The following is a 22,139-nucleotide window of genomic DNA, read 5'->3' on the forward strand; positions in this document are numbered from 1 at the left end:
CCACTGACATCAATGGAATGATCTTTGATATAGAAAATCAACAAGAAAACACTAGTCTTAAGAACATTAGAACAGCTGGATTTAAATGTTATTTTTAGAGAATTTCACCCAAAAGTAGCATATACATTCTTTTCAAGTGAACATAGAACATTTTCTAGGATAGACCACATATTGGGCCACAAAACAAGTGTCAATAAATTTAAGAATATTAAAATCATGTCAAGCATCTTCTCTGACCACAATGGTAGTTAAAACCAGAAACCAATTACAAGAAAAAAAAAACAAAAATACACACTAACTTGTGGAGGATGAATTGCTTGTTACTAAACAATGAATATGATAACAACGAGATCAAGAAGGAAAACTGGAGAATCTAAGATGGCAGCGTAGGTAAACACACCTAAACTGCTGCTGTGCACAATTCAAAACCACAACTAACAGACAAAGTGTCTATCAGCCAGGACCACGGGAAGGCTGGCTGAGTGGAAGCTCTACAACTGCACTGAAAGAGAAAGGAGCAGTCAGGGCACAAGCGCTGAAAAACTGAGGTACGGTACAGGGGTGAGTGCGATACGGGCAGGCGGCGGATCCCGGCTGGCGGAGGGAGGGCATTGCTTTCTTCAACCCGAAGAGAGATAATCTCCCAGTCTCTCTGAAACCCAGTTTCTGAGGAGAAGCTGGACTGTCTGCCAACAGGTCAGAAAGTGAGGGTGGCTTGCTTGCATAGCTGCGCGCAATAATAATTGTTTGCTGTGCTGGGGCGTGAGATGTGGGGAGACACGTGGGCGCGGTCGGAGAAGCAGAGATGACTGATGGGCAGCCATCACTGTTGACCACGCCCTAACCTAGTGATGCCCTGAGACTCCTCCCCGCACAATCTACAAACACATCCAAGCTCCAAGCAGTGGCTTTTGCATATGAATGGCCTTCTCTATTGCAGTTTAACCTAGCAAACTTACAACCTGGTGCAGACAGCTCCAAAGCCTCCAAGCTCCAAGCAGGGAGGAGAGGACTGTGGTTCTCGCAGTAGCTCCTGCAGGGGGGCTTCAGACAGTAGCTGAAATGCACCCCATTGGAGATCCAGAAGCCACTGTACCTAGTGGTCAGTGTGAGACACCAGATTTCAGCACCTCACATCCATAAATGACACATTCAGGAGGCAGACTCAGTGAGCACCAAAGCCCCACTGAAACAAGGCCTGCACCGTAAGCGTGTCTCCACCGCAGCAGTTCTCCATTACAGACACAGCGGGTCCTCACAGCCAATTGGCCTGGGGTCAATTCCTCCCAGTGCACCAACAGCAATCAAGGCTTAACTACACCAAGACTTTGCACTCAGCCCACAAAGGGGTGTACAAAGAGCAACCACCTCAGGTGATTGGGAAAGCTGAACTACTGGCCCCTATAGGTCACCTACCATACAAATCCACTCCATCAACACAGGGAGGCAGCCAAAATGAGGAGACACAGAAGCATGTCACGAATGGGAGAGATGGAGGAAAGTAAACTACTGGACGACACAGAGTTCAGAAACACATTTATAAGGTTACTCAAGGATCTTCTAAAAACCGCTGAGAAACTTAATGAGACTTCCAAGAAGCAAAGAACAAAGGACCTTAATGAGAATGCCAAAAAAAAAAAATGGAAAAGGACCAGTCAGAAATTAAGCATACACTGTCTGAAATAAAGAATATACAGAAACTAAATTGTAGATCAGCATACCCCAAGAGTCAAACCAAAGATCTGGAATATGAGGAAGCTAAAAACACCCAACCAGAGAGGCAGAAAGAAAGAAAAAATAAAAGAAACAAACAAACAAACAAACAAACAAAGAAGAATCCAGAAGTGTGAGGATAGTGTAAGGAACCTCTGGGATGACTTTAAGTGTACCAACATCCGAATTTTTGGGGTGCCAGAAGAAGAGACAGAGCAGGATATTGAAGGCCTATTGGAAGAAATAATGATAAAAATTTCCCTATCTGGTGAAAGAAATAGACTTACAAGTTCAGGAAGCGCAAAGAACCCCAAACAAGGAATCCAAAGATGATCACACCAAAACACATCATAATTAAAATGCCAAGGGCAAAAGACAAAGAGAGAATCTTATAAGCAGCAAGAGAAAAACAGCTAGTTACCTACAAGGGAGTGCCCATACAACTGTCAGCTGATTTCTCAACAGAAACTATGCAGGCCAGATGGAAGTGGCAAGAAATATTTAAAGTGATGAATTGCAAGAACCTACAACCAAGATTACTCTACCCAGCAAAGCTATCATTCAGAATTGAAGGTCAGATAAAGAGCTTCACAGACAAGAAAAAGTTAAGGGAGTTCATCATCACCAAACCAGTATTACATGAAATGCTGAAGGGTATTCTTTAAGAAGAGAAAGAAGAAGAAAAAGGTAAAGGTAAAAATTATGAACAACAGCCGGGACCGGTTTGGCTCAGTGGATAGAGCGTTGGCCTGCTGACTGAAGGGTCCCGGGTTTGATTCCGGTCAAGAGCATGTACCTTGGTTGTGGGCACATCCCCTGTGGGGGGTGTGCAAGAGGCGGCTGGTAGATGTTTCTCTCTCATCGATGTTTCTAACTCTCTGTCCCTCTCAATTCCTCTCTGTGTAAAATCAATAAAATATATTTTTTTTAAAAAAATTATGAACAACCAAAAGACATCAAATACATACCCACCAACAAGTGAATCTAAAAATCAAGTGAATAAAAAAGCTGAAGAACAGCCAAAACCGGTTTGGCTCAATGGATAGAGCGTCGGCTTGGGGACTGAAGGGTCCCGGGTTCGATTCCGGTCAAAGGCATGTACCTTGGTTGCGGGCACATCCCCAGTAGGAGGTGTGCAAGAGGCAGCTGATCAATGACTCTCTCTCATCGATGTTTCTAACTCTCTATTTCTCTCCCTTCCTCTCTGTACATAATCAATAAAATATATATTTTTTAAAAGCTGCAGAACAGAATGGACTGGTGAATATAATAGAATCAGAGACATAGAAAGGGAGTGGACTAACAATTCTCAGGGGGAAGGGAGTCTGAGGGGTGTGGGAAGAGATTGGACAAAAATCTTACACCTATGGATGAAGACAGTGGTGAAGGTAAGGGCATGGGATGGAGTGGGGTGGGGAATCAGGTGGATGGGAGCTTTGGAGGGGGGAGAGGAACACCTGTAATAATCTGAACAATAAAGATTTATTATTTTTAAAAAGAAGAAGAAGAAGAAGAAGAAGAAGAAGAAGAAGAAGAAGAAGAAGGAGGAGGAGGAGGAGGAGGAGGAGGAGGAGGAGGAGGAGGAGGAGGAGGAGGAGGAGGAGGAGGAGGAGGAAAACAGCCCTAGCAGGTTTGTCTCAGTGGATAGAGCATCAGCCTGTGGACTGAAGGGTTCCAGGTTCGATTCCGGTCAAGGGCACATGCCCAGATTGCAGGCTCCATCCCCAATAGGGGGCAAGCAGGAGGCATCCTATCAGTAATTCTTTCTCATTATTGATGTTTCTAACTCTCTCTCCCTCTGCATTCCTCTCTGAAATCAATAAAAATATATTTTTTTTAAATGAAGGAAAACAAAAGATATCTTGAGGTAAATCACAATAAAAACAGAACATCCAAAACTCTAAGGGAGATAATTAAAGCAGTCTTAAGAGGGAAAGTCATAGCAATAAGGCCTACCTCAAGAAACAAGAAAAATATCAACCTAATCTTATCCCAAAAGAAACTAGAAAAATAATATTAAACAAAACACAGAGAGTAGAAGGAATGAAATAATAAAAACCAGAGCAGAAATAAACAAAATACAGCCTAAAAATTAAGAATAAAAAGATCAATGAAACCAAGAGCAGGTTCTCAGAAAAGATAAGCAAAACTGACAAACCTTTAACCAAACTCATCAAGAAAGAAAGAAAGGATCTGGGCCAGCCTGGCTCAGTGACTGAGCATTGACCTGTGAGCCAGGAGGCTCAGTCCCCAACAGGGGGCAGGTAAGAGGCAGCTGATCAGTGATTCTGATCATTGATCATTATATCTATCTCTCCCTCTCCCTTCTTCTCTGAAATCAATAAAAATATTTTTTCTTTTAAAAAAAGAGAGGAACCAAATAAATAAAATCAGAAATGAAAAAGGATTACTGACAACTGACACCACAGAAATAGAAAGAGAAAATACTATAAACAATTATATGCCAACAAATTGGACAATCTGGAAGAATTGGCTTAATTCCTAGAAACATACAATCTTCCAAAACTGAATCAAGACAAAACAGAAAACCAGAAGAGACTGATGATATTGAAGCAGTAATCAAAAAATTTCCAACAAACAAAAGTCTTGGACCAGATGGCTTCATAGAAAAATTAACACCCAACCTTCTCAAACTATTTGAAATTTTTCAAAAGGAGGGAGTACTCCCAAGCTCATTTTAAAAGGTGAGCATTATCCTGGTTCCAAAACCAGTCAAAGACACTATTATGAATTAATATCTGCAATGAACACAGAAGCAAAAATCCTCAGCAAAATATTAGCAAACTGAATCCAGCAATACATTAAAAAGATCATATTCCATGATCTATAATAATAGAATTCAATTCTTGGATACAAAGATGGTTTAATATCTGCAAATCAATTAACGTGATGCACCGCATAAAACAAAAGAAAAATCTTGTGACCATATCAAATGATCCAGAAAATGCATTTACAAAACCCAGCACCATTTATCCTCTCTAATAAAAGAGAAACATGCAAATTGACCATATCTTTGCTATACCCACAAGTCATGCCCACCAGCCAAGCAGGGCGAGTATGCAAATTTGCATATCCAGGCCAAAGTGAAGACTGAAGACAGCATAGAAAGAAGCCAAGTGCTGCAGGAGCAAAGCTGTGGAGAAGCAAGCAAGTGGGGGGCAGAGAAGGCAAGGAAGCAGGGGGATGGGAGAAGGGAGAGAAGCTGGCGGGGGGGGGGGGGGGGGGGGGGCTGCGGAGAAGGAAGGGAAACAGGCAGAGCAGCAGAGACTGCAGCAGGAAGCCTATTGCAGGAATCTTCCTGCAAGGGGCATCTAGTGGTTTAATAAAACACTCCAGCTAAGTGGGAATAGAGGGAATAAGCCTCAACATAATAAAGGCCATAGATGACAAACTCACAGCCAACATCATACTTAATGAGAGAAAACTAATAGTGTTTCCCTTAACATCAGAAACAAGACGGAAATGTCCACTCTCACCACTCTCATTCAACACAGCACTGGAAGTCATAGACACAGAAATCAGACAATAAATAAAAAGCATTCAAATTAGAAAGGAAGACATAAAACTGTTATTATTTGCAGATGACATGATATAGTACAAAAAAACCGTAAAGACTCCACCAAAAAGTCAAAGAAAAATGATAAATTAATTCAGTAAAGTGTCAGAATGAAAAGTATTCAGAAATTGATTGTATTTTTGTACACCAAAAATGAACAATCAGAAAGAGAAACTGAGAAAACAATCCCATTTATAATTACATAAAACACACACACACACACACACACACACCCCAAAATAAAATGCCTAGGAATAAATTTAACCAAGGAGGTAAAAGACCTGGACTCAGACAATTAAAAGCTTGGACATTAAAGAAGACACAGGTAAATGAAAGCATATACCATGCTCCCGGATAGGAAGATTTAACATGATTAAAATGTCTATACCACCAAAAGCAATCCATAGATTCAACACAATTCTGATCAAAATACCAATGGCATTTTTCGCAGAACTCCAACAAATAATGCCAACATTATATGGAACTACAAAAGACCCCAAATAGCCACAGAAATCTTGAGGTAGAGAACCTTTTGTGGGTATCACATTACCTGATGTCAAACTATACTACAAGGCTATAATGATCAAAACAGCATGGTGCTGGCATAAAAATAGACACATAGGTCAATGAAACAGAATAAAGAGCCTAAAAATACCAGTAAACCCATACCTATATGGTCAATATATAAAATATATAACAAAGAAGACAAGAACACAGAATGAGGTAAAGACTTTCTATTCAATAAATGGTACAGGGAAAATTAGACAGAACATGCAAAATATGAAACTAGCCCACCTTATTACACCATATCCAAAAATAAACTCAGGAAAGGCTCAGGTGTGAGCATCAACCTATGAACCAGGAGGTCATGGTTCAATTCCCAGTCAGGGCACATACCCAGATTGTGGGCTCCATGGCCAGTAGGGGCCATGCAAGAGGCAGGCAATCAATGATTCTCTCTCATCATTGATGTTTTTATCTCTTTCTCCCTCTCCCTTCCTCTGTGGAATCAATAAAAATATATATTAAAAATAAAAAATGAAGATGCTACTGCAGCTATGGTACAGCATCCTTAATATAATTAGAAATCTTTTTCTTTACTGAGAAGGCCTACTAGGCACCATCTTAAACTTCCCGGTGTGAACAAAGATTCTATAATCATACCCTTTAGACCAGCTCTGGCTTTGAAAGTGTGTTGCCTGCTGGGGAGGCTGGAAATGAGAACTAAAGTTCTTTCCAGTCCAACGAACCAGACATCCTCTTTAGCTCATCCCTCTCTCAAAACGCCAACACAGCTGGGAGCAGCCCATGGCACTTTCAAGACTCCATCTCTAGGACCTGGAGAGCATGATGCTGAGCTAAATGAGCCGGTCAGAGAGAGGTAAGTGTCACATGCTCTCACTCAGAGGTGGAATCCAATGAACAACAAGTTGATGAGCAAAAACAGACCCAGAGACAGAGAAGCATCGAACAGACCGCCAACCTCAGAGGGAAGGCAGGTTAGGGTGGAGGTGGAGGAAAGAGCCCAAACCAATAAACTCATATACATATATGCATAGCCCATGGACACAGACAGTGGTGAAGACTTGGGGGCATGGGGGTGAGAGAGGGCAATGGGGGGAAGAAGGGGGACAGATATAATACTTTCAACATGGGTCATATGTGCTGAGACTCACTGGCCAAAGAAAACCAATGACCAACCCAGAAGGAATGTGGAGGGATTACATAAAGGGGCATTAGGGGTCATTTAGTGTAACGATCTACCACCCTGAGCAACTAACTCCCTTTCATCTTCAAAGACTCCGTCATGCCCCAAGTTCTCCAAGAAAGCCCTCTGACAGGCTGGGTGACCAGTCACCTCCCCCCGCCCTCTTGGGGCTCCCACAATGCTCTATACACATCTTTACCTCTGCTCCTACCTACTGTTTTCTAATTCTCCACGTACCATTTCTGTCTCCATCATTGGACAAGCCTTTGAAGGCTGATGTGCTCTATGATTTAAGTAAACATCAATGAATAAAGTGAAACAAAGAATCCAATTAAAATGTGGGGGGGGGGGGCGAAACCAGTTTGGCTCAGTGGATAGGGTATCAGCCTGTGGAATGAAGGGTCCCAGGTTCAATTCCAGTCAAGGGCATATACCTAGGTTGTGGACACGTACCCAGTAGGGGGTTTGCAGGAGGCAGCTGATCAAAGACTCTTGCTCATCGATGTTTCTAACTATCTCTTTCCCTTCCTCTCTGTAAAAAAATCAATAAAATATATATTTTTTTAAAATAATAAAATTTTTAAAAATGTGTGTGTGTGTTGGAGGGGGGATGGTTCTCCAGCCTCAACCAGCATGGCTAGAGAGCAAATGAGTCCTGAGTAGGGAGTGACTGGGATTGAGAAAAAGAGACAGACACAGACATAGTAGGGAAAGCTGGGACCAGGCGAGACATTGTTCTCAGAGGGAGAGACAGTGACCAGAGCTAGTGCAGTGTGTTTATTATATACAGCATGATACCAGGAAGTTTTACAGAATTTAAGACAAAAGAAATTATGTGAAATCATGCTTAAAGATCAAGCTGCAATTCTTCATTCTTGTGGCTTCTCATAATTATCAGGCCTTACTGAGCCTGGATAATTGTGTCTGCCCCTGGTGCTGGCTGAACTTAGATAATGACAGCAGGACTGACAACATTTCTGCCTTTGTAAGGTATGTTTCCAGGACATGGCTTTGCCGCTGCCTCTGGATTCAGCCGATGACCTTTGCTCAGGTGCGCTCCAAGCGCTCTCTACAAAAATGTGAGCAGGGGTTCCGAACAGACACTTCTCCAAAGGACATACAGATGGCCGATGGACATATGAAATGATGCTCAGTATCACTAATCATCAGAATACGCATATGAAAACCACAGGAAGGTTTCACACCTGCCAAAATGGCTTTTACCAATAAATCAGCAAAACAAGTGTTGGTGAGGGCGCCGGGAAAAGGAGCCCTTGGGCAGCATCGGTGGGAACGCAGGTGGTGCGGCCACGTGAAAAGAGTACGGAGGTGCCGCAAAAACTAACAACGGCGCCGCCTCGTGACCCAGCGGCGAAGTAGCAGCTTCTTTAAATCGAACGGCCAGGGCTCTGTCCTCTTGCCCTCAGCGCTGTGCTCTGAGAAAGGCCGTTCTTGTTTGTGCTGCTCTCCAGGCAGCCATGCGGGTCTTCAGGGAGTGACCTCACTCAGGCGCTGACTTCAGCTAGAGGTTAGGAGAGCCAGCAGAGTGTAGAGCAGTGGTTCCAAGATACTTTTTATTTTATTTTATAGACCAGTCACATTTCCAAAGAAGTGTGAGGCTCCACAGAGACTTATCCGTTTTCCCTTTTTTGCCTGGCTGGGCCACTAGCACACAGGCCGTCGGCCACCACTTCACAGAAAGGTGGCACCTTAGACGGAACAGAGGCCTTGCCAAGGAGGGGAAGTGTGTGGCCTCCGTTAGCCCAAAACCAGGTTCAATGGCATGTGCCCTCCTGACACCTGGTGAGCCTGGGAGGACTCCCGGGCCCTGACCACACGTTCTCCTTGCTCGGGACCAGGCACGCGCCTGATTACCCTTGGCCGCGGCTTCCTCCCCTGCCAGTCACTCAGACAAGTCCCTCCCCGCCCCGTGGGACACAGGCAGCCGCGCTGCTTGATCTGACTAACCTGCTTCCTGCTCCTGGCTTCCACGCGTCCCCACGGGGGCTCCTGACTGGCCCCGCCATGCTGCGCCTCTCTGGTGAGCGTATGTGACATAACCGCTGCTGCTCGTCCCTGGGCAGCCTCGGGTGTCCGAGCTCAGCCACCTCCCAGCCCCTAGAATGGGGCGCCTCCCTCGCCGACAAAGGGAAGAGAGGTTGTCCCACAGGCAGCACCCACAGCCCTGTGCAGACTCCCTCGTTGTCCTGTGTTCCCAGCTCACCAGAGCCAGGGGCCCATCCGGCAGAACGCAGACACACACACCGCCACCCCCCGCCCCAGCCGTGGACAGCAGGGTCTGTGGGTCAGGAGCGGGCATGGGCTCTCCCCGGCAGAGTTCCAGAGTGATGTCTGGCCCTGGACAAATCACTCACCTTCTCAGGCCCTGGCTTCCTGCTCTAAAACGATGGGACGCCAGCAGTGGTTGAGCTTCTGAAGCCTATTATATGATCTAGGACTGCAATCAGCACTCTGCGGCTCTCTGGCCCCTTAGTGGGGCTCTGCCACAGCCTGGCAAGTCTATTCTGAAGAAGTTTAAGTTTAAAAAATCTGGCTCTCAAAAGCAATTTCAATCGTTGTCCTGTTGGTATTTGGCTCTGTGGACTGATGAGTTTGCGAACTGATGAGTTCGCTCCTAGAAGGTCACAGTTCAAATCCCAGTCAGGGCTCATACCCACATTCTGGGACCCGTCCCCAGTGTGGGCGTGCAGGAGGCAGCCAATCAAAGATTCCCTCTCGTCACTGATGTTCCTATTTCTCTCTCCCTCTCCCTTCCTCTCTGAAATCAATAAAAATATATTTTAAAAAACAATCAAGAAACAGAATGATGAGATGTCTTGTCGCCTCTGTGGTTTTGTAAAGAACATTCTGGATTTACCTGGAAGGAGACTGGCTTCTTCGGAGACTCTTCTTGGAGACACACTTCAGGACTCACTCAAAGCTGCAGGCTCCCGTCTTATCCCTACAGCCCCAGCGGCCTCCCCAGACCTGCTCTCAGCCCTGCCTGCAGCTGTGACATGGAGGGAGTGACCTGGGGCCTTCTCCCTGTGCGGGCAGGCCTGCCTGCCTTGGAAGCCAAAGACAGTTCCTCTTCTTACGACTGGGAGACCCTGCAGCTGGGCGGGATGATCTGCGCTGCGCTCCTCTCCATCGCTGGAATCGTGTTTGCTCTGAGTGGCAAGTGCAAATGCAAGCGCAATTGCAACCTCAGCCCCTTCTCTGAGAAAGCTGTTCCTCTCACCACGTCAGGCTCTGCCAGTATTGTCTGAGGGAGGACCAGCTCCGTGGCACCTCCAGAGCCAGCTCCCATGCGGTTGGTTCCCTCCCCACTTGGAGACCTTAGGCTCCTTCTGATCAGGAGGCTGTTCAAAGCTTATTTCTAAATTAAACTGGTCTCACTCCTCAATAAATAAATAATAAATAAATAAATAAATAATAAATAAATAAATAAAACTTTCTGGTTACATCAGTGAATGGGAAGAGGAGTAGCAGGTCGTGTTCCTGAGTCACCCTGAAGGAGCCAGCATCTGAGCGGTCTGAGCCCAGGTGCCTGTAGCCGGAGCGCCTGAGATGGTGGGAGAAGGGAGATCTAGGGATCAGTAAGCAGCACGGCCTGCCAGGAAGGTCCGCCTCAGCTTGGCACCTTTAGCCCTGCCTGCTGTGAGCACCTGCCCCTCCCCATTAGGAAATGGCAGTTTCTAGATCTTCTCTCCTGCACCACCCTGCGCTCAGGGCTTCTCCCTGAGCCATTACCCGATCCAGAGGGAGACCTGCTCCAGCGGACACGACTGCCCCTCCCTCCGGAGTCCCACCCCCTCCCTGGCTGGAGGCCGTGCTTGGGGACCCAGAATGTAGGCCAGGTTCTCAGAACTCATCAAAATAGCACAGCCAGGCCTTCCACCCAGCAGCACCAGAGAGGGGCTGAGGAGGGGAGACAGCGCATTGGCCCCCATCCGAGCCCGTCCGAGCCCCGCGGGAGCCCCCATCCGAGCCCATCTGTGCCCCCATCCGAGCCCATCCGAGCCCCGCGGGAGCCCCCATCCGAGCCCGTCCGAGCCCGGAGCGCTTTGAGGTTAATGGCCTCTGGGAAGCCCATGTCCTGCCACAGGGAGAAAGGCGCGGTCTCCAGCTCCATCTGTGTGCGCGAACGCGCATGTGAAGAGAACGGTCTTAGCCCGGCCGCCGCTCCGTCGGTGGTTGAGAGACTATGAACCAGGTCAGGGTTTGATTCCCAATCGGGCACATCCCTGGGCTGCGGATGGATCCCCAGAGTGGGGCATGTAGGAGGCAGCTGATCCTGATTCTCCCTCATCAACGATGTTTCTCTCTCTCCCTCTCCCTTCCTCTCTGAAATCAATACAAACATACACTGAGTGGCCAGATTATTATGATCTCTGAATGCATAATAATCTGGCCACTCAGTATATCAGAGTGTGTGTGTCAGAGGCCCGGTGCATGAATTTGTGCTTGGGCGGGGTCCAGCTAGCCTGGCCAGGGGGAGGGGACATGGGCGGTTGGCAGGCCTGGTTGAACTCTTGGTCGAGGGGACAATTTGCATATTAGCCTTTTATCATATAGGATAGATACTGAGTAGCCAGATTATTATGTGTTCAGAGATCATCATCATCTGGCCACTTGGTGCGTGTTTTAAAAAAGGAGAGAGAGAACGGTCTGATACCAGACCAGACCCCAGGCTGCCGTGAGAAGTGCAGACTCAGGCAGCTCTCCTGAGCCGCGAGGGAGTCGGGGCAGGGAGCGGCCCCCACTGGCCCAGAGCGCGTGGCCGGGGTCCCCCGCCAGGCTCCCCCCGCCAGGCTCCCCGCGCCAGGCTCCCCCCGCCAGGCTCCTCCACCGGGCTCCTCCACCGAGCTCCCCCCGCCGGGCTCCCCCCGCCAGGCTCCTCCCGCCAGGCTCCTCCACCAGGCTCCCCCCGCCAGGCTCCTCCACCAGGCTCCTCCACCAGGCTCCCCCCGCCAGGCTCCTCCACCAGGCTCCCCCCGCCAGGCTCCTCCCGCCAGGCTCCTCCACCAGGCTCCTCCACCAGGCTCCCCCGCCAGGCTCCTCCACCAGGCTCCTCCACCGGGCTCCCCCACCGGGCTCCCCCCGCCAGGCTCCTCCACCGGGCTCCCCCCGCCAGGCTCCCCCGGCTCCCCCCGCCAGGCTCCCCCACCGGGCTCCCCCCGCCAGGCTCCCCCCGCCAGGCTCCCCCCGCCAGGCTCCCCCCGCCAGGCTCCCCCGCCAGGCTCCCCCCGCCAGGCTCCCCCCGCCAGGCTCCCCCCGCCAGGCTCCCCCCGCCAGGCTCCCCCCGCCAGGCTCCTCCCGCCAGGCTCCTCCCGCCAGGCTCCCCCGCCAGGCTCCTCCGCCAGGCTCCCCCCGCCAGGCTCCTCCACCAGGCTCCTCCGCCAGGCTCCCCCGCCAGGCTCCTCCACCAGGCTCCTCCACCAGGCTCCCCCCGCCAGGCTCCTCCACCAGGCTCCCCCGCCAGGCTCCCCCACCAGGCTCCCCCCGCCAGGCTCCTCCACCAGGCTCCCCCGCCAGGCTCCCCCACCAGGCTCCCCCCGCCAGGCTCCCCCACCAGGCTCCTCCCACCAGGCTCCCCCCGCCAGGCTCCTCCCGCCAGGCTCCTCCACCAGGCTCCTCCACCAGGCTCCTCCACCAGGCTCCCCCGCCAGGCTCCCCCACCAGGCTCCCCCCGCCAGGCTCCTCCACCAGGCTCCTCCCGTGAGAGCTGTCGCTCTGAGTGCGGAGGCCACCCAGCCCGGCCGAGAGGCCGGTGCCCAGGGCCATTCACAGTGACTGGCAGGCCCCGGCTACGGAGAAACAGGAGAGGAGGAGGCAGGCAGGTGGCGGGAAGGCCCGCAGGGTGTCCTGACCAGAATTCACAAAGTGGCCATGAGAATGCAAATCAATAAAAGGAACCTTCCTTCAAAAAGTTCCCTCCCCTGTGGAGGGAGGCACGTGGGCAGTCTGGCTGAAAAAGGACAGCCCAGCCCTGCCCGGGCGGCTCAGCAGACAGAGCGGCGCCCGCGGCCCCAAGGGTCCGGTCCAGTTCCGGTCAAGGGCACCGACCTCAGGTGCTGGCTCTTCCCCAGACCCCCCTCCCCCCTGCTCAGGGGTGTGCAGGAGGCAACCAATTGATGTGCTTCTCTCACATCGATGTTTCTCTCTGTCTCTCCCTCTCTCGTCCACTCTCTGAAAAGCAACGGGATTCTTTTTAAGGAAAAGCGCCACGAGCTTCTGGTGACAGCGGATGTGGTGAGAGCGGGTCGGTGGCAGCGGACGGGGCACCAGGACAGGCGCCCTGGGAGGGAAAGCTCTTCCCTGCGGTTCCTCTCCAGCTGGCCCAGCTCCCCCCCTGCCTGCGGCTCCCCCCACTAGCCTGGGCCTTGGGATCCGGGTTCACCAGCCCAGGCAGACTGGAAACTCCCCCACTCCCTAGCCACGCAATGGGATGAGCCCAGCGGATGGGGGGGGGGGGGGGGCGCACCGGTGGTATGCCCAGCACAGTGCTTGGTGGAGAACAGCACTGCTGCCCTGGTCTGGAGACCAAGCACACACGGTGCTCAGGGACTTGGGGGGAGGGGGCAGAGGAAAAGGAGGGGGAGGAGAAAGGGGGGGGAGAAGGGGGGAGGAGAAGGGGGGAGGAGGAGAAGGGGGAGGAGAAGGGGGGGAGGAGAAAGGGGGGAGGAGAAGGGGGGAGGAGAAGGGGGAGGAGGAGAAGGGGGGAGGAGAAGGGGGGAGGAGGAGAAGGGGGGGAGGGAGGAGAAGGGGGGAGGAGAAGGGGGGAGGAGGAGAAGGGGGGAGGAGAAGGGGGGAGGAGGAGAAGGGGGGAGGAGAAGGGGGGAGGAGAAGGAGGGCGAAGGAGAGGGGAGTAGGATGGGGAAGGAGGAGGGGGAGGGGGAGGGGGGAGGGGAGCGGGGTAGGAGCCTTCTAGCTCCTGCGCAGGGCGCTGCCAGCCCAGGAAGGAGAGCCCAGGAAGGGGACGGCGCCCAGAGGAGGCAGCCCTGCAGTTGGGTGCCAGGATGGAGGGAGGGCGGGGACCTGGAAAAACGGGGCAGTGCTGCCCTGCTCCCCAAGGGCCGCTCCAGGGCGGGAAACACCCCACCATCTTCCTCCGGAAAAGCCTGTCACATTTCAGCTCCCACCCTCTCCTGAGCCTCCCTGGCCGGGGGTGGGCGCCCGGTGAGGCCACTGCCCAGGGCTCGGTGGGCTCGGAGCCGGCGGGAGAGGGCGCGGGAAAGGGGAGCGACCCCGGGCGGGAGGCCCCTGCACACGCCGCCCGGCGCCCCCGTCAGCCCGGCTCGCCGCGCTCGGCCTCTGATTGGCCGCCCTCCGCTCCCCCCCCCCCCCCAGGGCTGCGGCGGCGCCGGCTCCCGCGCAGAGCAGGCGGCAGCGGAGGCAGCGGACGGAGCAGACGGAGCAGGTGAGCGCTGGCCCTGGGGCCCCGGGGCTGGGGGGCTGGGGGGCTGGGGGGCTGGGGGGCTGGGGGGCAGGGGGGCAGGGCTGGGCTGGGCATGTGCTGTGAGCCCCGCAGCCCGAAGGGAGGACGGGACTGGAGGCTGCGCACCGGGGAGGAGGGGCGCCCGCTTGGGAGGTGAGGAGGGGGAGGGAAAGGGGGAGGGAGAGGTGAGGAGGGGGAGGGAAAGGGGGAGGGAGAGGTGAAGAGGGGGAGGGAAAGGGGGAGGGAGAGGTGAAGAGGGGAGGGGGAGGGAGAGGTGAGGAGGGGGAGGGAGAGGGGAGGATGGGGAGGGAGAGGTGAGGAGGGGGAGGGAGAGGTGAGGAGGGGGAGGAGGAGGGAGGTGAGGAGGGGAAGGGGAGGGAGGTGGGGGGAAGGGGAGGGAGGTGGGGGGAAGGGGAGGGAGGGGAGGGGGGAGGGGAGAGAGGTAAGGAGGGGGAAGGGGAGGGAGGGGAGGGGAGGGGAGGGAGGGGAGGAGGGGGGAGGGAGGGGAGGGGAGGGGAGGGGGGAGGGAGGGGAGGGGAGGGGGGAGGGAGAGGAGGAGGGGAGGGGGGAGGGAGGGGAGGGGAGGGGGGAGGGAGAGGAGGAGGGGAGGGGGGAGGGAGGGGAGGAGGGGAGGGGGGAGGGAGGGGAGAGGAGGGAAGGGGAGGGGGGAGGGAGGGGAGGGGAGGGAAGGGGAGGGAGGGGAGGGGAGGGGGAGGGAGGGAAGGGGAGGGAAGGGAGGGAGGGGAGGGGAGGGGGGAGGGAGGGGAGGGGGAGGGAGGGGAGGGGGGGAGTTAGGTGAGGAGGGGAGGGGGAGGAGGGGGAAGGAGGTGAGGAGGGGGAGAGGGAGGTGAAGAGGGGGAGGGGGGCGGGGAGGGAGGGGAGAAGGGAAAGGAGGGGAGAGGGGGAGGAGGAGGGTCGCTTCTGGAGGGCGGGAGGGTTGGGGCAGCCTGCGGGCCTCTCCGGGAGGGCCTCCAGGCTTTCGCCCACAGGGGCTCCGGGGCCGGGCCGCTGGAGGGGAGTTGGGGGAAGGGCCCCAAGGACACCCTGGGGTCCGCTCTCCACCCGAGGCTCCAAGCTGTGCTCGGAAGGCCGGGGTGGGGGGGCGGTGAGAGGGGGTGTTGTGGGGTGGGGGTGGGGTGGGGGGGGAGGCGGTGAGAGGGGTTGGAGTGGGGGTGGGGGTGGCGGTTGGGGGGCGGTGAGGGGGGTGGGGGCGGAGAGGGGGTGGAGTGGAGGTTGGGGGCTGGAGTGGGGGTTGGGGGTGGAGTTGGAGTTGGGGGGCTGTGAGTGATGCGTGAGTGAGAAGGGGGTGGAGTGGGGTTGGGGGTTTGGAGTGGGGGTTGGAGTGGAGTTGGGGGGCGGTTGAGAGGGGAGTGGGAGTGTGGTGGTGGGGGTGGGGTGGGGGGGGGGCTGGTGAGTGGGGGGGTTGGAGTGGGGGTGGTGGGGTGGAGTTGGGGGGTAGTGAGAGGGGGGCTGGGGGCGAGTGGGGGGTGGGGGTGGAGTGGGGGTGTGGGGGTGGGTGTGGGGTGTGGAGGGGGGGGGTGGAGTGAGTGAGAGGGGGCTGGGAGGGGTTGGTGTGGGGGTGGCGTGGGGGTGGTGTGGGGTGGAGTGTGGGGGGTGCGAGGGGGTGGAGTGGGGGGTGGGGTGGAGTGGGGGTTGGGGGTGGAGTGGGGGGGCGGTGAGAGGGGGTGGAGTGGGGGGTGGGGGGTGGGGGTGGATGGGGGGGGGTGGTGGGCGGTGAGAGGGGGTGGAGTGGGGGGGCGGTGAGGGGGTGGTGGAGTTGGGGGTGGGGTGGAGTGGGGGGGCGGTGTGAGAGGGTGCGGTGGAGGTGGGGGGGGGGTGGTGGAGTGGGGGCGGCGGTGGGTGATGGTGCAATGAGGGTGAAGAGGGGTGGAGTGGGGGGTGGAGTGGGGGTGTGGGGGTGTGGAGTGGGGGGGTGGGGTGGAGTGGGGGGGGTGGAGTGGGTGGGTGGGGTGGCGTGGGGGTTGGGGGTGGGAGTGGGGGGGCGGTGTGAGGGGGGGGTGGAGTGGGGGTTGGGGTGGGAGTGGGGGGTGGAGTGGGGGGTGGGGGTGGAGTGGGGGGGCGGTGGGAGTGGGCGGTGAGGAGAGGGGGTGGTGGTAGTGGCGGGGTGGTGTGGAGTGGGGGGGCGGTGAGAGGGTGGTTGGAGTGGGGGGGTTGGGGGTGGAGGTGGGGGGGCGGTTGAGAGGGGGTGGAGTGGGGGTTGGGGGTGGAGTGGGGGGGCGGTGAGAGGGGGGGAGGGGGGGTGGGGTGGAGTGGGGGTGGGGGTGGAGTGTGGAGGCGGTGAGAGGGGGTGGAGTGGGGGGTGGGGGTGGAGTGGGGGGGTGGGGGGTGGAGTGGGGGGTGGGGTGGAGTGGGGGGTGGGGGTGAGTGGGGGGTGGAGGGTGAGTGGGGGCGGTGTGGGGGGGGGGTGGAGTGGGGGTTGGGGTGGGGTGGGGGGGTGGAGTGGGGGGTGGGGGGTGGGTGGATGGGCGGTGGAGAGGGGGGGAGGGGGTGGAGTGGGGGTTGGGGTGGAGTGGGGGGCGGTCGCGTGTGAGAGGGGGTGGAGTGGGGGGTGGGGGTGGAGTGGGGGGGTGAGAGGGGGTGGAGTGGGGGTTGGGGTGGAGTGGGGGGGTGAGAGGGGTGGAGTAGGCTGGTGAGATGGGGTGGAGTGGGGGGTGGGTGGAGTGGGGCGGTGAGAGGGGGTGGAGGGGTGGGGTGGGGGTGGAGGAGGCAGGGCGGTACAGCGGGAAGGAGGCGGTTAGCTGGGGGAACTGGGAGGGCTGGGCCCGCAGAGCAGGGCCGTGGCGGGGGAGGAGGAACTGGAAGCGCTGGGCGGGAGCCACGCGGGGGGCGGGATGGGCCGAACGACGGGAAAGGAACCCGTGTGGGCGCCGGAGAGGGCGGCGGGGGCCTCGCCGGGGTCCGGTCTGTGAGAGCCCACGCGGAGGAGGTGAGAGCCGCTGCCCCGCCCGCCCCTGTGGCCCGCAGCCCCGCAGCCCTGCCCGCAGCCCCACGCCTTCCCTCTGCCTCGCTGCTGCTTCAGCTCCCGTCCCCAAGCTCGCGCCTCTCTCCATGGCTCGGGGTGCACAAGCCAGAGCCGCCCCCGTTCTTCTGCGCCCCCAGAGGTTCCTCTCGCCGCGGCCGCAGCCGCCGGCCCAGCCCCCCAGCCGCGGGCCCAGCCCCCCAGCCGCGGGCCCAGCCCCCCAGCCCCCCAGCCGCGGGGCAGTGCGCGCGACCGGACTGCGCCTTGGACGCCCTGGCCTGGCAGGCGCACTGCGGCCCTCAGCAGCCTCCCTGGCGCGCAGGTGCCCGGCTGGTGCCCGCTCTGAGTCGCCTGCGGTTGCAAAGAAGAAAGGGGGGGAGGGATAGAGCCCAGGCCTGAGAGCGCTGAGGCCGGCCCAGGAGGCCTGCGGGGAGAACTGGGCATCTGGAGCCTCTCGGTTCCTCTGCAGCCCGACCGCGGGCAGCCGCCGCCCCGCACCGCACCGCCCCGCGGGCACCCCCGCCCCGCACCGCACCGCCCCGCGGGCACCCCCGCCCCGCACCGCACCGCCCCGCGGGCACCCCCTCCCCGCACCGCACCGCACCGCACCGCCCCGCGGGCACCCCCTCCCCGCCCCGCACCGCCCCGCACCGCCCCGCGGGCAGCGCCCGCCCGGAGCGGGAGCCTGTGGTGCTGCCTGGCCGCGGCCCTGACCGCAGAGGCGGCGCGGCGGCCCGCCGTCCTCTCCTCCGGACCTCACAGCCCGGTTCGCTGGCGCCCGGCGTCCATCCCTGAGCACCTTGGGGCGCTGCCGCCGGGAGCGTGGACACGTTCCCTCTGAGCGAACTAGGAAGCCGGAGAGCGGCGTTGTTTTCAGAGGGTGCGGGATGGAAAGCGTTTGGAGCCTGACTGCGCAGGCTGTGGGTCAGTCAGGGCACAGGCCTTGGTTGCGGGTCCCTCCTGGTCAGGACGATACAGGAGGCAGCCTGTCTGTCTGCCTCCCTCTTTCTGAATGTCCTCGGATGAGGATTAAAAAAAAAAAGAGAGAGAGAAGCTGAGTGGTTGAGGTGGTGCCGGTGTGTGAGCGCTGCCACCGTTACAAGTAGGAGTCCCTGCCTTCCTGACGGGTGAGATCGCAGAGCCAGCGGCACCCCTGCGCCCCCCTTGCTCCCCTCCCCTGCGCCCCTCCCCTGCGCCCCTCCCTGCGCTCCTCCTGCGCTCCTGGGGAAGGAGGGGCGGCCGGCGGCCGCTGGAAGTAGGGCCTGGGCTGGGGAAGGCTTGATTGCCTCCTGTGTCCGGCCCCAGCCCTCATGGCACGCCGGCTCCTCCTGGCTGACTCCTGTTCCCACCCACAGACCCAGGACCGAGCTCGGCACCATGAACCCCGTCCTCAGTATCACTCTCCTGCTGACAGGTACTGAGCAAGGGCGGGCTGGGATTCCAGCAGCCTAGCTTCCTCCGGTGAAAAGCCAGCTGCTTCCTCCTGGCTGGGAAGGTGGGAGGACTTCGGAGGGAGGGCTCTTCTTTTCTTTCTAAATATATTTTATTGATTTTTTTACAGAGAGGAAAGGGGAGGAATAGAAAACTAGAAACATCGATGAGAGAGAAACATCGACCAGCTGCCTCCTGCACACCCTCCACTGGGGCTGTGCCTGCAGCCAAGGCACATGCCCCTGACTGGAATCGAACCCGGGACACTTGAGCCAAACCGGTCAGGGATCATCCTTTTTTCTTTTTTCTTCTTTTTTTTTTTAATATATTTTTATTTCAGAGAGGAAGGGAGAGAGAGAGACATCAATAAGGAGAGAGAATCATGGATCGGCTGCCTCCTTCACACCCCACCCTGGGGATCGAGCCCACAACTGGAGCATGTGCCCTTATCAGGAATCGAACCCATGACCTTTTGGTTCCTGGATCCAAGGGCAACTGCTGAGCCACGAGGCCCCGGCAGAAAGGGTGCTTTTTATCCCTCAGTCAGCGGCGCCGATTGCCCTGGCAGCCTGGGTGGTTTGGGAGCTGGAACCTCCCTGGGGAGCTCCCCAGGGTGCCCTGGCCCTGAGGCGCATGGGTGTCTGGGGGAGGGCTCGGCTCACAGGACATGGGGGCTCAGAAGGCACTCCCTGTGCCCTCCAGGGCGGGCCCTCTGCTGTGGAAGGAGGGAAGCCTGCTGCTGGGCAGCCCGCACCCCTCCGGGCCATCCGCTGCTCAGAGGGGCGCTGTGGGGCAGGGTTGCAGGTGGCCAGCCCACAGAAGGTGACCAGCCTGACGGCCTGCCTGGAGGACCAGAGCCTGCGCCTGGACTGCCGCCATGAGAACACCACGACCCTGCCCATCCAGTTCCAGTTCAGCCTGACCCGGGACGCCAAGAAGCACGTGCTGCTGGGCACCATCGGCGTCCCCGAGCACACGTACCGCTCGCGCACCAACCTCACCTACAGGAACACCCTCAAGGTCCTCTACCTGTCCGGCTTCAGCTCCCGGGACGAGGGGCTGTACGCCTGCGAGCTGCACCTGCCCGGCCAGCTGCACGTGTCCCAGAAGAACATCTCTGTGCTCAGAGGTGAGCGCCCGGAGGCTGCAGGGGCGCAGGAGCGGGCACTGCTCCGCTGGCCGGAGGGGGCGCCTCAGCCTCTCCCCTTCCCACGCCTTGGGAGTCCCTGCCTTCAGAGAGGGGGCGAGGGTCAGGGCCAGGCACGGCCTCCACCATGACCCGCTGCCACGGCCCCCCTCTCCCCACCTGGAGAACGGGGCTGACCCGGCCACCTCACCCAGTTCTGTTTGGTTGTATTTTTGTTAATTCTCACCCGAAGATATTTCCACTGATTTTAGGGAGAGAGAAGGAAAGACGGAGAGAGACATCGACGTGAGAAAAACACATCGATTGGTTGCCTCCTGTGTGATCCCTGACCAGGGCCTCAGGCGGGCGAGGGGCCTGCAGCCTGAGTACATTCCCCGGACCCTTCAGTCTGCAGGCCGACTCTCTACCCACTGAGCAACACTGGCCAGTCACCCCAGTCTTCCCGTGAGGATGTTAGCAGAGAGTGGATATGATGTTAGCTCAAAGACTCAGGACCCTGCTCGTGGGAAAGGTGGTTCTGCTGGACCAGGTTGGCCTGGTTCCAGCCCAGAGCCTCATGGTGCCAGCTCCCCAGGGAGCCGGCCATCTCCCTGCAGGGCGGCCTGGGCTGCTCCTCACGCCTGCTCTGCCCTCTCCCTGTCTCTCCCCACAGACAAGCTGGTCAAGTGCAGGGGCGCCTGCCTGCTGGCCCAGGATGCCTCGTGGCTGCTGCTGCTGCTGCTCTCCCTGCCTCTCCTGCAGGCCATGGATTTCGTCTCCCTGTGACCTGTGACCTGTGACCTGTGACCGGCTGGGCCACAGAGACGCAGGAAACCACAGGCCCTGTCCGGTCAGCTTGCCCCTCCCCCATTCCCTTAGACACCTGCGGGGGATGGGGACCTCACCCTCATAAGGAGTCCTGTGCTGCATGCCATCATCGACCCACTCCCCACCCCCGCGCCTCCCACCTCCACACACCACTGGCTTCTCCTTCTTGCTCCAGAGCTGCTGCTGCTTCTGTAGTCCATTCAGGGTTTTCCTGCCTTTTCTTGGGGAGTTTGTGTAAAGGACAGCCAGGCTGGGGCCTGATGGAGAGTGAGGACGGGGAGGGGCTGTGGGGCGGAAGGGTGCCTGTGGGAGGGAGGTGTGCTTGGTGCAGAGCCTCGCAGCCCGCCCAGACTAGGGAGCTGCGGCCTGTGTCGGTATGTGAGGGGAGAGCTGGGGCGCCTCCCCCAGCCTGAAGCCGGCCTCTTCCCACAGCGGGCCTCCCTGGGGCCGCGCCCAGGGGCGGGAGGGGTGCAGGAGGGCCCTCCTCTCCCTCCCTCAGGACGCTGGAAGGGGCCTGCTGCTCCCCCGCAGCTGAGCAGGTGTCTGTCCCAGCCCTGAGCATCCCAGACGCCGACCCGGAGGCGGTGAGGGGCCAGGGCGCCCAGAGCCACGGGGTTTGGCCCCAGTGTTTCCTCCACCATCGCAGCCCCCGCCGGTGCCGGAGCCTGACCCCTGCCCACAGCCTGCTCCTGGGGCCCTGGCAGCTCTGCCTCGCCCTGTGACACGCATTGTGCCCCGCTACGGCTTCCCCGTGAGGAGGGAGGAGGTCACAATAAACCGGCCTCTGGAACCTGTGGTCCCGGCTCCGCTCCTTCCACCACGGCCCGCCTGGCCGGTGAGGTCACCGAGTGTGCGGCCGCTCAGGACCGCTCTGTTAGCGGGACACACCTGCCCACGGTGACCCCGGCCCTGAGACATGCCAACGAGTGCTAAGAGGTGGCGCCCTTCTCCTCACACCTGGTCCTCGGGAATGCCCGCTCCGGTGGTGCCTGTGTGGGGAGGGCATGTGCTGGGCAAGCAGAGGAGCAGGAGCGGACCATCACCAGGGGGAGGGAGCGCCGGGGCACCTGCTCAGCTCCCTCCCCGAAGAGGCCATGTGCAGGCCGCACTGCACACATGTCCTGGCTCAGGTGCTAGGACGGCCGCGCCGGGCCCAGGTCCCCGAAGCCGGCAGCCTGAGGCTCCCCCACGGCCTTCCCTGCTGGGCCGGGGCCTGGGGGAGGCGGTGCAGACACCAGGCCCTCTTACTCCGTGGGCAGCTCTGGGTAGAGCGGTTCCTTCTGAGCACTTGGTAGAAGGCCCAGTATCCAGCCCAGCCAGCTTGGCTGGTGGCTG

The 22,139-nt window shown here is 57.6% G+C and overlaps 2 protein-coding genes across 3 annotated transcripts; both read left to right on the forward strand.

The window, feature by feature from the left end:
- The first annotated feature begins 3,954 nt into the window (after window positions 1-3,954).
- On the forward strand, window positions 3,955-21,640 carry THY1 (Thy-1 cell surface antigen). Of its 2 annotated transcripts, none has more exons than XM_045582459.1 (4): window positions 3,955-3,977; window positions 18,775-18,833; window positions 19,647-19,979; window positions 20,650-21,640. In XM_045582459.1, the coding sequence occupies exons 2-4, from the start codon at window positions 18,797-18,799 to the stop codon at window positions 20,760-20,762; spliced, it is 483 nt and encodes a 160-aa protein (XP_045438415.1). In that variant the 5' UTR covers window positions 3,955-3,977; window positions 18,775-18,796; the 3' UTR covers window positions 20,763-21,640. The 2 variants fall into 2 exon arrangements, with proteins under 2 accessions (XP_045438415.1, XP_036296062.1); XM_036440169.2 differs by lacking the exon at window positions 3,955-3,977 and adding an exon at window positions 14,352-14,421.
- Window positions 10,016-10,401, forward strand: LOC118720350 (FXYD domain-containing ion transport regulator 4-like). Its single transcript, XM_036440170.2, has one exon. It carries the CDS (start codon window positions 10,016-10,018, stop codon window positions 10,265-10,267), a length of 252 nt encoding a protein of 83 aa, XP_036296063.1. The 3' UTR covers window positions 10,268-10,401.
- Window positions 21,641-22,139: the final 499 nt, after the last annotated feature.

The sequence above is a fragment of the Pipistrellus kuhlii genome, unplaced genomic scaffold, assembly GCF_014108245.1.
Source record: "Pipistrellus kuhlii isolate mPipKuh1 unplaced genomic scaffold, mPipKuh1.p scaffold_m20_p_162, whole genome shotgun sequence".
Lineage (NCBI taxonomy): Eukaryota > Metazoa > Chordata > Mammalia > Chiroptera > Vespertilionidae > Pipistrellus > Pipistrellus kuhlii.